The following is a 14,088-nucleotide window of genomic DNA, read 5'->3' on the forward strand; positions in this document are numbered from 1 at the left end:
GGATCTGCCCATGAATGTCACCTGGCTGCTGAACAATGCCACCATTGACAGCTACCATGACATCTCCTTCTCGCGCATCGGCAAACGCATCAATGTGCTGTCCATCGAGTCTGTGGCCGCCCACCATGCCGGCCTCTACTCCTGCCACGCCCAGAACAAGGCGGGCCTGACCGCTCACTCGGCGCGTTTGATTGTTAATGGTTTGTCCATGGATGACATATGAAAATTCTCCAAGTGATGCTCCTGATTTTCTTATTTTCATTTACATTTTGCTGATTTATTTATCTATAATTTTTTTTTGCGATACACCTATTCATGCTCAGTGCCTCCCAAGATAACGCCCTTTACCTTTGGCACGGAGCCCATGAACTTTGGTGAGCCCGTCTCGGTGCATTGCACCATATCGGGCGGGGATCTGCCCGTTTCGGTCATCTGGACACTGAATCGCCATCCGCTCCTGCCGGAACTAGAGATATTCACAGAGAAGCGCGGCCAGCGCATCAACAATCTAATGATCGATGCCATTGAGGCGAAGCATGCGGGCAATTATACGTGCATCGCCAGCAATTCAGCGGGTAGGGCTGAGCACTCAGCCGAGCTGATTGTGAACGGTGCGTGACAGATCTATGAGTATATAGAGCCAACGACTGAAAGCTTTCACGTCTCTATCTTGTTTACCCCTTGCCAAACCTCGGTCTACCGAGGAACCCAATTGTAGTTGTTGTTATTGCCTTTATTTAGTGACTTCTGCTTTATCCAATACTCTACCGTGCTGTGTGCTGTTGAAATGTGTGCTTCGAGCTGACCAAATTTGCAATTCTAATGAACTTTTATCTAGCCGTGCCGCGCATTAACCCCTTCTCCTTTGGCGACGAGTCCATGAGCTACGGCGAATTTGTCAATGTGCAGTGCACAATATCCGGCGGCGATTTGCCCGTGAACATAACCTGGACATTGAATGATAAGCCCTTCGAGGACTATCTAGAGATATTGACAACCAAGCGCGGCAAGCGCATCAACGAGTTGACCATCGAGGCGGTCTCGGCCAAGCATGCGGGCAACTACTCCTGCATAGCCGAGAATCGAGCGGGGCGTGTTAACCACACAGCCGAGCTGAAAGTTAACGGTTAATACAATTTACTCACACACATTTAGAATCAAATTTGTTTGGTATTTTTTGTTTGTTTGCTTGTAATCCAAATCCTGTGTATCAATCCCAAGTTGCGCCCAAAATTGCGGAATTTGATTTCGGGAAAGATCCATCAAACTTTGGTGAATCGGCGAGCGTTCAGTGTTTGGTTATCTCCGGCGATTTTCCCGTTACTTTTGCTTGGCTCTTCAACGGACGCGAAATCAATGAGAATGTCTACGATGTGTCCATGGTGAAGCTGGGCAAGAAGATCAGCGCACTGTCCATTGACGTTGTGCGCGATCATCATGCGGGCAACTACACCTGCGTGGCCGTCAACCGAGCCACCTCGGTGAACTACACCGCTGAGCTGGTGGTGAACGGTACACGAAATTCTGTCAAGACTTGAATTTCATTTCGTTTTCTGTTTGGTTTGCCTTTCTTTTATTAATTTCCCACCCCTTTCCTTATCCTTCCCCTTGAAGTTCCACCCAAGATTGCTCCCTTTGACTTTGGCGATCATGCGGTTAATTTTGAGGAATCGGTTTCGGTCAATTGCCTCATCTACTTGGGCGATCTGCCCATGGACATAACGTGGCTCTTCAATGGCGCCAACATACAGGCCTACACGGGCGTGTCCATCGTTAAGGGTGGCAAGAAGGCGAGCATCCTGACCATCGACTCGGTGCACGCCGGACACGCCGGCAACTACACGTGCAAGGCGCGAAACGACGCGGACTCTGCGGAATACACAGCAGAGTTGATTGTGAATGGTATTAGCTATGGGTCTTACCTGCATGAGCTATAATTTGTCTTTACCTATATTTGGTTATCATCTCCTTAAACACACACACACACACATGATTTCCTTCACAGCTCCGCCCAAAATTGCGCCCTTTGATTTTGGCGGAGCCCCGGCCAACTTTGAGGACTCTGTCTCCGTCAATTGCTTGGTGACCTCCGGCGATTTGCCCATTGAGATCGAGTGGTTGTTCGAGGGATCGCCGGTCAACTACGCCGCTGGCATTGCGGTGCTCAAGGGCGGCAAACGTACAAGCCTCCTGACCATCGACTCGGTGCACGCCGGACACGCGGGCAACTACACCTGCAAGGCGAAGAACAAGGCCGCCAGCAGCGAGTTCTCAGCGGCTCTCATTGTCAACGGTTGGCGAGAGAGCAAAACTTGTTTTACCTAGAAATTGTAGAGTTTTTCATTTTTATTTTGTGGTTGTTTTTCGTTTTGCTGCTCCTAAGTTCCACCCAAAATAACACCGTTTAGCTTCGGCGAAGAGCCGGCTAATGTTGAGGACTCTGTTTCGGTGACTTGTCTGATCTCATCGGGCGACCTGCCCATCGACATTGAGTGGCTGTTCAATCACTACGGCATCAGCTCCTACTCGGGCATAATGGTCATGAAGGGCGGCAAGCGGAACAGCGTGCTGAGCATTGACAATGTGCACGCCAGCCACGTGGGCAACTACACCTGTCGCGCCCGTAACCAGGCAGCCGCTGTCAACTATACGACCGAGCTGATTGTGAATGGTATACAGCGAGCGAGAGTGAAGACGTTGATTTAGCTTAGTTATACTCGACTTTGGTTGCATTTATACATTTAAGTTTTATTTAAAAATATATCCAACTCAAGCACCGCCCAAGATCACGCCCTTCACCTTCGGGGAAGAGCCCACAAATGTTGAGGATTCGGTGTCTGTAACCTGCCTCATCTCCAGCGGGGATTTGCCCATAGATATTGAGTGGTTTTTCAATGACTACGGCATCAGCTCCTACTCGGGCATCAACGTGGTGAAGGGCGGCAAGCGCAACAGCATGCTGAGCATTGACAATGTTCAGGCTCGGCATGCGGGAAAATATAGCTGCAAGGCGAAAAATCATGCAGCCGCCGTTAATTACACCACGGAATTGATTGTGAATGGTAGAGGAGGAAAAAGCCTTTGCATATTAGAAATAATTGTAGACATTTGATATTTTCATTTTTGTTGTATTTATTTAAACACCTTCACTCCACACTCTACTCAAGTACCGCCCAAGATAACACCCTTTGATTTCGGAGAGGAGCCCACTAACGTTGAGGACTCAGTTTCTGTGACATGCCTCATATCGAGTGGGGATCTGCCCATCGATATTGAGTGGCTGTTCAACGACTACGGCATTAGCTCCTACTCGGGCATAACCGTGGTCAAGGGCGGCAAGCGCAGCAGCGTCCTGGGCATCGACAATGTGCAGGCCCGGCATGCGGGCAAATACAGTTGCCGGGCCAAGAATCACGCGGCGGCCGTTAACTTCACGGCAGAGCTTATTGTGAATGGTATTCGAAAGAGACAAATAATTTGTTTGACATAGATTTGGCTTTTACTTATTTAAAGTTGATTTCGCTTATGATTTACTGCTTGCTCTACACCTCTACACATGATCACTCTTTAAAGTCCCTCCCAAAATCACGCCCTTTGACTTTGGCGATGAGCCCACAAACGTCGAGGACTCCGTTTCGGTCACTTGCCTCATCTCCAGCGGCGACCTGCCCATCGACATTGAGTGGCTCTTCAATGACTACGGCATCAGCGCCTACTCGGGCGTCACAGTCATGAAGGGTGGCAAGCGGACGAGCATGCTGACCATAGACAATGTGAGTGCTCGCCATGCGGGCAAATACAAGTTTGATTTGAAATATTATTTTTAGCCCTAGCTCCCATTATGACCCAGATTTGCACATATACTCTATACATTCTCACACCTCCCTTAGCTCCTCCCAAACTAGCGCCCTTTGACTTTGGCGAAGTTCCGGCGAACTTTGAGGATTCCGTTTCTGTTAATTGCTTGGTCCAGTCGGGCGATCTGCCCATTGACATCGAGTGGCTCTTCAACGGTCAGCCCATCAACTTCGCCTCGGGCATTGCCGTTCTACGTGGGGGCAAGCGAACCAGCGTCCTGACCATTGACTCCGTGCACGCCGGACACGCTGGCAACTACAGCTGCAAGGCAAAGAACAAAGCGGCCAGCAGTGAATTCTCAGCTGCGTTAATTGTGAATGGTTGTTATAGAAGAGACTCATATGATCAATCTTGTGCCAACATTGGAGTATTTTTGTGATTTTGATTTCCTTTTTCTTTTCTTTAATACTATCCCCCCTCTCATTCCCATGCAAGTTCCGCCCAAAATTATGCCCTTTGACTTTGGCGATGAGCCCGCGAACGTCGAGGATTCGGTCTCGATCATGTGTCAAATATCCATTGGAGATTCGCCCATTGACATTGAGTGGCTGTTCAATGACTACGGCATCAGCTCCTACTCCGGCATCAGTGTCATAAAGGGCGGCAAGCGGAACAGCGTGCTCAGCATTGACAGTGTTCAGGCGCGTCATGCTGGCCGATACACTTGTCGAGCCAAGAATCATGCTGCCTCTGTGAACTATACGACCGAGCTGATTGTGAATGGTATTTGGACCGTCTGTTGTAGTCGTAGACGTAGTCTGAATAACTGTATATATAGATATATTATTTCGTTCTTTCAATGCTTTAGTTTGTATCCAACACCCACTCTATAAAGCGAAATACCGGAACTCATCTAGTCTTAGTGTGTATTGTAGTAATCTCTGTTTGACTTCCTTAGTTGCACCAAAAATAGCGCCCTTCGATTTCGGCGAGGCGCCCGTCAATTTCGAGGACTCAGTTTCGGTGAATTGTCTGGTTAGCTCGGGCGATCTGCCGCTCGACATCGAGTGGCACTTCAATGATTATCCCATCAATCACTATTCGGGCATATCGACATCCAAAATGGGCAAGCGGCTGAGCGTGCTCATGATCGATGCGGTCAATGCGCGTCACGTCGGCAACTACACGTGCAAGGCCCGAAATCTGTGGGCCTCCACGGTCTACACGGCCCAGCTCTTTGTCAATGGTACAGCGAGATTTGTACAGCACTTGAATGTCAATTTATTTGTTTTATTGGTATTTCTCTCTCTCTTATCATTTCCACCGATGTAATTGTAAATCTCACACACCAACACAGACATAGATATATATGCATGATTGCTTTTGGCTTTTGTAAAATTGTGTATGGCTTCGAAAATCAAATGACTTAGGCAACAAACTTACGGGTACAACGAACTCTTGCATCCCCTACCCCTTCCTCAACCACCAGCTTTAACTACATTCCAATGCATTTGATTCTATGCCAATTCCGATTCCGATCGCAAGTGCCGCCGCATATAACGCCCTTCGAGTTTGGGGACGAGCCAGCGAACTTTGGCGACTCGGTGACCGTGCAGTGCACCATCTCGAAGGGCGACCTGCCCGTGGACATCTACTGGCTGTTCAATGACTATGCCATCAACGAGTACCACGGCGTGACCACCTCCAAAATCGGCAAGAAAGTCAACGTCCTGACCATCGACTCGGTGAATGGCAACAATGCCGGCAACTACACCTGCCGGGCGCGCAACAGCGCCCAGACCGTGGAATATACCGCTGCGCTGATAGTTAACGGTTGGGCAACTGACTCTGAATCTGTTTAATTTGTAGCTTTTATTGGTTTTTGTAGCTGATTTGTACATTGTTTGATTTGTTTTCTGTATTCATGTATTCATGCCACCCTAAAGTACCGCCCCAAATAACGCCCTTTGCCACGAGCGCTCAGCCCACGCATCTGGGCCAGTATATAACCTATCAGTGCACCCTGACCGAGGGCGATCTGCCCCTGAACATACGCTGGACATTTAACAAGCAGCCGCTCTTCAATGACGACGATCAGGACATACTCATCGCCAAGATGGGCAGGCGCAGCAGCGTCCTGACCATCGAGAGTGTGGCGGCCAAGCATGCCGGGAACTACAGTTGCCACGGCGAGAATGCCGCCGGCAAGGTCTCCTACAGCACCCAGCTGAGGGTCATAGGTGCCGCAGCAACGTCTACATTCATATATTCATTCACAATTATTATTTTAATTACCTCAAAAAGTTTTCATTTCTGATTTATTTTGCCCATGCACTCTATCATTTCGGTTCTTCTTCCCATTCGTGCATTTAGTTCTGCCTCGCATCACACCCTTCGCCTTCGAAGAGGGCCCCGCCCAGGTGGGCCAGTACCTGACGCTGCACTGCTCCGTGCCGCTGGGCGATCTGCCCATGCAGATCGAATGGACGCTGAACGGCCAGTCGATCGACGAGCGGCTGGGCATCAGCACCTTGGCCGTTGGCAGCCGCAGCAGCGTCTTGACCATTGAGTCCGTTGAGGCGCCGCACGCTGGCAATTTCACCTGCCACGCCAAGAACTTGGCCGGGCAACAGCGCTTCACAACGCTGCTCAATGTCTACGGTTAGATGCATCCAAGATTAGCTATACGAGCCAATAATCTGATCCTTTGTAGTTTGTTGATACTAATCAAATGCGTCTACGTCTTCTCCTGGCTGCATGTCTACATCTTTGTCTCTCTCTCTCTCTCTCTCTCTCACTCTGTCTGTCTTTTGCTCTCCTTTGCGCTTACTCTCAGTGCACAAATGTCAGCTAGTCGCACCGCAAAGGCTTGCATGCACAAATTAACCAAAAAAAAAAAAAAAAAACACCATACGTAATCTTCTCGTGCTTCATTTGTGATCTCAGATTTCATGCGATGCTGAGCGAATTTTAGGTATTTTAGGTCTTTAGGAATGCAGGAATAATATCAGACCTGTGCCCCTCTAGCCGTTCCAGTCTCATCTCAATTTTTTAGTTATTCTTTTCGATTTATTATTATTTTATTATTATTTTTTTGTATTTATTTTTATTTTCTGCTTCAAAGTGCCACCAAAACTGTCGCCACTTGCGCTCAATTCGCCACTCTATGTGGGCGACTACTATCAGCTGTCCTGCGCCGTGCTGCACGGCGATGCGCCCTTCAATATAACCTGGTACTACAATGGGCGGCCGGCCGGGGAGCTGCCGGGCGTCAACATTTTGATGCACAGCCGGCGCAGCAGCTCGCTGAGCATTGAGAGCGTGCAGGGCAGCCATACGGGCACCTACACCTGCATGGGCGCCAATGGGGCCGGCTACACGACCGTCGAGTCGAAGCTCAGTGTCAAGGGTTTGTTTACTGTGTACAGCATTATGTTTTGGCCTGGCCTGCTAGTTGTAGCTCCAGCAGCAACTGTAAATTACTGCCCACTCTCAATCTTAGTCGGACTGTCTCCCTCTCTCTCTCTCTGTCTCTATGTGTGTTTCTCTCTCTGCCCTGGTGTCGGTTTGCACGAGCACAAATCTTGTAAAATAAAACTCGATATTCATGCACGGCTTTTCTGTGTGTCGCCCCCTCCCGCAAAACAACCACCAACCACCACCACCAACAACCACCGCTCAGAGCTGCCTCAAATCGAACAGTTCCACTTCAATGCCAACGGCGTCAACGGCGGCCAAGCGGTGCGTGTCATGTGCATGGTCACCTCCGGAGATCTGCCCATGGACATCTTCTGGCTGAAAGACGGTCAGCCCCTGCTGCGTTCCATTTACCACAAGATCGATGAGTACACGCTCATCCTCTCCCTGCGCCAGACGGCCATCAGCGACTCGGGCAACTACACGTGCGTGGCCAGCAATGCGGCGGGTCTGGCCAGTCGCTGGTCCATACTGAAAGTCAAGGGTATTCCAAGCAGTTCCAGTATTATATACAATTTTGTAAATAGTTTTTTATTTTCATATATTTTGTGCCCCTAAAAAAAAAATAGTTGAAATCTGAATCTGTAAAATATTTAAATCGAAAGACTTAGGCAACGAACTTGGCAAATTAAAATTTTTAGTTTTTTGGGCAATCGAATCTTGTTAATTTCTAAGAGCTCAACTAATCTCTTGATTGTCGATTTGTCAACACTGAAAATGAAAACTCGATTGCCTTCCCCCTATGGCTGTGATCCAATCTTCAGAGCCTCCGTTGCTGGCCGCTCTGTCGCTTTCCACGTCCGTTTCCCATGTCAACGACTATGTGCAGCTGACGTGCATTGCCATTCGAGGTGCCACGCCCATTCGATTCGAATGGCGACTCAATGGGCGGGCACTGCACGACGACAACGATGGCGATGCGGACGTCACACAGGCATCGGTGGGCGAGCACTCGAGTCTGCTGTTGATCAACCAGGCGCAGGCTCATCATGCCGGCAACTACAGCTGCACGGCCAGCAATCATGTGGGCGTGGCGCAGAGGCAGGCTGCGCTGACTGTGAATGGTAAATTGGAATGATTTAGTCCCGAGATGAAAACAATTTTCCCCAATTTTCTCAATTTTCTCTGATCAGCTAAACAAGATTTACTCTCGAGATAGGCCAAAAACTGTGCAACGCTTCGATTGAGGTCTATCGACAAAGTTTTCCAATAAAATTAGCCACTGTATATAAGTCAACTTTTACTCAACACAACATATATATGTATATATATATTATATATATACAAAAATATTGAAAATCCTTTTGCTTCGTCAAAAATGCAACGTTAGCTCCGACCTAATCTTATCGCACCCGAATCGATTCTTATCTAAACAGCTCCGATCCGCAAAGCATTATAACAAACAGCACACACACACGCACACATACAAGCCAACATATACGCACATACGTATGCGCACTCAATTACTAGAGAATTTGTTGAAAGGACTCACAGCTTGATACTTGCCTGAGCTTTCTGTACGATACACACACACAAGCACACGAAATTTCTTTTGATTTTCGATTGAGTTATGTAAATTACAATTTTGAAACAGGCTCATGCTCCAACACCGAATAAACCGCAAACAACAACAACAACAACTACAATAGAAACTAATCGCATATTAACCGCTTCTAATTGTCTACCTAATCTCATAATATATCATGTGATCATGTGCCCGCTATGATGTCAGAATCCGTTCGCTTCCCCAGCAGCTAAAATGAAACATTTGTGCGCTCCAGCGATACACAAGACCCCGCTACGTCCCCTACCAACAACAACAGCAATAACCATCCCGCCCCTATCCTCAATATCCCCAACTTTAATTACTTTCATTTCCATTCAAATCTATTATTTACCTAGTTCATAAGGCACAAAGCGAAGTCGATTTCAATTAAACAAATTCAGTCCAAAGCAATACAAAAAAAATCGTACTTCGTTTTGCACAAATTGCATGTTCTTTAACTTTTCGTTAATTACTAATTATTTAATTAAAATTCCCCTTTCAGTTGTCCTTTAATATTTCTGTTTATTAATTGTGCTAATATTCTTTATTTGTAGTTTGGCTTTTTTGGTTGTAATAAAACTTAAGAAATGGTGGAAACATTTATATTAAAATTATATTTATATACATGTAAATAATTTATAAAAATATTAAAGCTTTATAAATAAATTATTAATGTTATATAAAATAGTTTAAAAAATATACTCAATTCTTTTCTGCTGAATTAATTTATGCTAAAATTATACAAATTAAGTAATATAATATATGACAAAATTAATATTATATAAATAAAAATTCATTTTTGCTCAATTAATTTCTGCTGAAATGATATTTATATAATAAAAATTAAACAATATAATTAATTACAAAATCAAAATTGTATTAATAAATTTTGTATAATAAATTTTAGTTATGTACAATTAATTATAAAAATAATCGTATTCTATAAATGTTTCCACTACGTTTAAATTGAAATGTTTGATAAATATATTTAAAATATGCAAAACATTTCAATTTGAACAAAGTCCGTCCATCCGCTTAAAAATACAACTTTGCCGCATGCTAAATGTTATATTTTACTAAAGAGCCCGCAACAAATTTACTAATATATTATTTTTTATACAATCACAATAACAACAACAACAACAACAACAGTGCCACCCAGATGGATACTCGAGCCCACAGACAAAGCCTTCGCTCAGGGCTCCGATGCCAAGGTTGAGTGCAAAGCTGACGGTTTCCCCAAGCCCCAGGTTACATGGAAGAAAGCAGTTGGTAAGAGAAAGAGACAGAGAGATCAATCAAGTAAACTCGAGCTCATTTATATAATTGTTATGTTCGCCAGGCGACACACCCGGCGAGTACAAGGATCTGAAGAAGAGCGACAACATTCGCGTGGAGGAAGGCACTCTGCACATTGACAACATACAGAAGACCAACGAGGGCTACTATCTGTGCGAGGCCATCAATGGCATTGGATCGGGTCTGTCGGCTGTGATCATGGTCAGTGTGCAGGCGCCCCCAGAGTTCACCGAGAAGCTGCGCAATCAGACCGCACGCCGCGGCGAACCAGCTGTGCTGCAGTGCGAGGCGAAGGGCGAGAAACCCATTGGCATTTTGTGGAACATGAACAACATGCGGCTGGACCCCAAGAACGACAATCGTTATACCATTCGCGAGGAAATACTATCGGCTGGCGTCATGTCCAGTCTCTCGATTAAGCGCACCGAACGCTCCGACTCGGCTCTGTTCACCTGTGTGGCCACCAACGCCTTTGGCTCCGACGATGCCAGCATCAATATGATTGTGCAGGAGGTGCCCGAGATGCCGTACGCCCTGAAGGTGCTGGACAAGTCTGGTCGCTCAGTGCAGCTGAGCTGGGCCCAACCCTACGACGGCAACTCCCCACTGATTCGCTACATCATTGAGTTCAAGCGCTCACGCGCCTCCTGGGATGAGATCGATCGCGTTATGGTACCCGGCCACACCACCGAGGCCCAAGTACAGAAACTGAGTCCCGCCACCACCTACAACATTCGCATCGTTGCCGAGAATGAGATTGGCTCCTCGCAGTCATCGGAAGCCGTCACCATCATCACCGCCGAAGAGGCACCCTCGGGCAAGCCCCAGAACATCAAGGTCGATCCCGTCAACCAGACCACCCTGCGCGTCATGTGGAAGCCACCACCACGCTCCGACTGGAACGGCGAGATTCTGGGCTACTATGTCGGCTACAAGCTATCCAACACCAACTCGTCCTACATCTTCGAGACCATCAACTTCATCACCGAGGAGGGCAAGGAGCACAGCCTGGAGCTGAACAATCTGCGCGTCTACACTCAGTACTCGGTGGTGATTCAGGCCTTCAATAAGATCGGCGCCGGCCCATTGAGCGATGAGGAGAAACAATTCACTGCCGAAGGCACACCCAGCCAGCCACCCAGCGACACTGCCTGCACCACTCTGACCTCCCAGACCATTCGCGTCAGCTGGGTCAGCCCCCCACTCGAGTCGGCCAATGGCGTGATCAAGACCTACAAGGTGGTCTATGCCCCCAGCGATGAGTGGTATGGTAAGTAAAACGAAACTCGAAACTCTGTCCAGTAATGAATCGCCACTGATATATAACTGTTGCAGATGAGACCAAACGCCATTACAAGAAGACTGCGTCCTCCGATACTGTGCTCCATGGCCTGAAGAAGTACACCAACTACACCATGCAAGTGCTGGCTACCACAGCTGGAGGCGATGGAGTTCGCAGCGTGCCTATTCACTGCCAGACCGAACCTGATGGTAAGCCAGAATCTCAGCCAAACTGAGCGCCCTCTTCTTAAATCTGCCACTCGTTCCACAGTTCCCGAAGCGCCCACCGATGTCAAGGCCCTGGTTATGGGCAACGCCGCCATTTTGGTCTCGTGGCGTCCACCAGCACAGCCCAACGGCATCATCACCCAATACACTGTCTACTCGAAGGCCGAAGGCGCTGAGACTGAAACCAAGACCCAGAAGGTACCGCACTACCAGATGAGCTTCGAGGCCACCGAGCTGGAGAAGAACAAGCCCTACGAGTTCTGGGTCACTGCCAGCACCACCATTGGCGAGGGCCAGCAGTCCAAGAGCATTGTGGCCATGCCCAGCGACCAGGTGCCGGCCAAGATAGCCTCGTTCGACGACACTTTCACTGCCACCTACAAGGAGGATGCGAAGATGCCCTGCCAAGCCGTTGGCGCCCCCCAGCCCGAGATCACCTGGAAGATCAAGGGCGTCGACTTCAGTGCCAATGAACGCATGCGCCTGCTGCCCGATGGCTCGCTCTTGATCAAGTCTGTGAATCGCCAGGATGCCGGCGACTACACGTGCCATGCCGAGAACTCCATTGCCAAGGACTCGATTACCCACAAACTCATCGTGCTGGCACCACCTCAGTCACCACAAGTCACCCTCTCGGCCACCACCACTGACACCTTGACCGTTCGCTTGAAGCCACATGAGGGCGACACTGCACCACTGCACGGCTACACCTTGCACTATAAGCCAGGTTAACAGAGAGATGATATAGTTTTTATAAATCAGGGTTTTTTTTTAAATAAAATTAAATTTATATATTTATATTTTATTTATTAAAATTAGATTAAAGCTAGCTGCAAGCAATTTATAATATTTAAAATTTTGCATATTATAAATTTATATATTAATTAAATAAAATTGTTAAAGCGAGGAAGTTTTCTGCTAGCTTTAATAATTTAATTTAATTAATAATAAATATTTAATATATAATTTCTTAATTATAAACTTTTTTTGCTTTGCTTTTCCTAATTTAATTAAAGTAAAAATTAAACTGCTTAGGCAAGCATAAATCGTTATTTTCGGCTAGCTTTAACATTTTAATTTAATTAATATATAAATATATATATATATATATATATATATATATATATATTTTTTTTTTATATTTTTTTTTATTATTTTCATTTATTTTATGAAAAAAATTTTTTTTTTTAATGTTATTTTTTTTATTATTTTTTTTATTATTATTATTATTAATTTTTTTTTGTCATTTTTGTTATTTTTATCAACTTAATTTCAATTTACATAAAAGTGAATTTTATTAATATATTTTTTTTCACATTCGCAGAATTTGGAGAGTGGGAGACTGCTGAGGTCTCTGTGGAATCACAGAAGTACAACATTGAGAATTTGCTGTGCGGCTCACGTTATCAGGTCTATGCCACTGGCTTTAATAAGTGAGTAAAGCTGAGAATTAAAAGCGAATACTTTAAGCTTAACTGACTCACTTTGTCTCTTTAGCATTGGCGCGGGCGAAGCTTCCGACATTCTGAACACACGCACCAAGGGCCAGAAGCCGAAACTGCCAGAGAAGCCACGTTTCATTGAGGTCTCATCGAATTCCGTTTCACTGCACTTCAAGGCCTGGAAAGATGGCGGCTGCCCCATGTCCCACTTCGTTGTAGAGAGCAAGAAACGGTAGCTGCCTAGAGAGAGCACAAAGATTCCCTTCCAACGCACAGAGAGTTAACGCCAAGAGTTTTTGTTTTGCTTTTCTGCTTGCAGTGATCAACTTGAATGGAATCAAATCTCCAACAATGTGAAGCCCGACAACAACTACGTCGTACTCGATCTGGAGCCCGCCACCTGGTACAATCTGCGCATCACCGCCCACAACTCGGCTGGCTTCACCGTTGCCGAATACGATTTCGCCACGCTGACTGTGACCGGAGGTATTTACGATCTGTTTTCCGATTTACGAATGTCTCACATTGCTTTTGTACATAGAAAACTACGTTGACAATGTTGTTGGATTGTCGGCCCCCAGTCACGCCCACATCCCAACAGCATTGTCCATATATACAAATAACAATCTAGGCATAAACACTTTCCCTGAGTTGTAAATGTTTTTCGTTCACCCACAACTGAAAATGAGCAAATTTCGATTTTGATTTTCATTTTTTTTACCAAATGCACCGTAATTGAATTTCTTCATTTACTTATTAGCAAATTTTATAAGTTGTCAAAAAGCTTGTTGTACCAAATCTAGAAGTCTTTATTTTGTATGTATTGCAATTGTGATGAAATGCTAAAAACTTTGATCGCAGCGGCATCGGAAATCGTTGTACAAAGACAAAACCAAAAAACGATGTTTTTATTGCGTAAATGCAATTTGTTTTTTACGTTCTTATACACCAATTACTCGTATACTCTCAATATATGTACAAAACTCCCAACGAATAGCAAATGCAAAGTTGCTACGA

At 46.0% G+C, this 14,088-nt stretch overlaps 1 protein-coding gene across 50 annotated transcripts in view; it reads left to right on the forward strand.

The window, feature by feature from the left end:
* Window positions 1-14,088, forward strand: part of Dscam1 (Down syndrome cell adhesion molecule 1) — a 77,281-nt gene that overhangs the window by 52,359 nt on the left and 10,834 nt on the right. For 42 of the 50 annotated variants that reach the window (XM_018012323.2, XM_089472062.1, XM_018012325.2 and 39 more), the window contains exons 10-16: window positions 9,974-10,093; window positions 10,164-11,390; window positions 11,456-11,611; window positions 11,673-12,356; window positions 12,954-13,062; window positions 13,127-13,303; window positions 13,391-13,557. In XM_018012323.2, the coding sequence (XP_017867812.1) occupies window positions 9,974-10,093; window positions 10,164-11,390; window positions 11,456-11,611; window positions 11,673-12,356; window positions 12,954-13,062; window positions 13,127-13,303; window positions 13,391-13,557 (2,640 nt within the window). Of the gene's footprint in view, window positions 1-323; window positions 612-4,756; window positions 5,045-6,171; window positions 6,460-6,922; window positions 7,208-9,973; window positions 10,094-10,163; window positions 11,391-11,455; window positions 11,612-11,672; window positions 12,357-12,953; window positions 13,063-13,126; window positions 13,304-13,390; window positions 13,558-14,088 lie in introns of all 50 variants that reach the window. The other 8 variants (XM_089472057.1, XM_018012333.2, XM_089472054.1 and 5 more) reach the window with 4 other exon arrangements.

The sequence above is a fragment of the Drosophila arizonae genome, chromosome 5 (genome assembly GCF_054131065.1).
Source record: "Drosophila arizonae isolate 15081-1271.41 chromosome 5, UAZ_ARI_1.0, whole genome shotgun sequence".
In the NCBI taxonomy this organism is placed as follows: domain Eukaryota; kingdom Metazoa; phylum Arthropoda; class Insecta; order Diptera; family Drosophilidae; genus Drosophila; species Drosophila arizonae.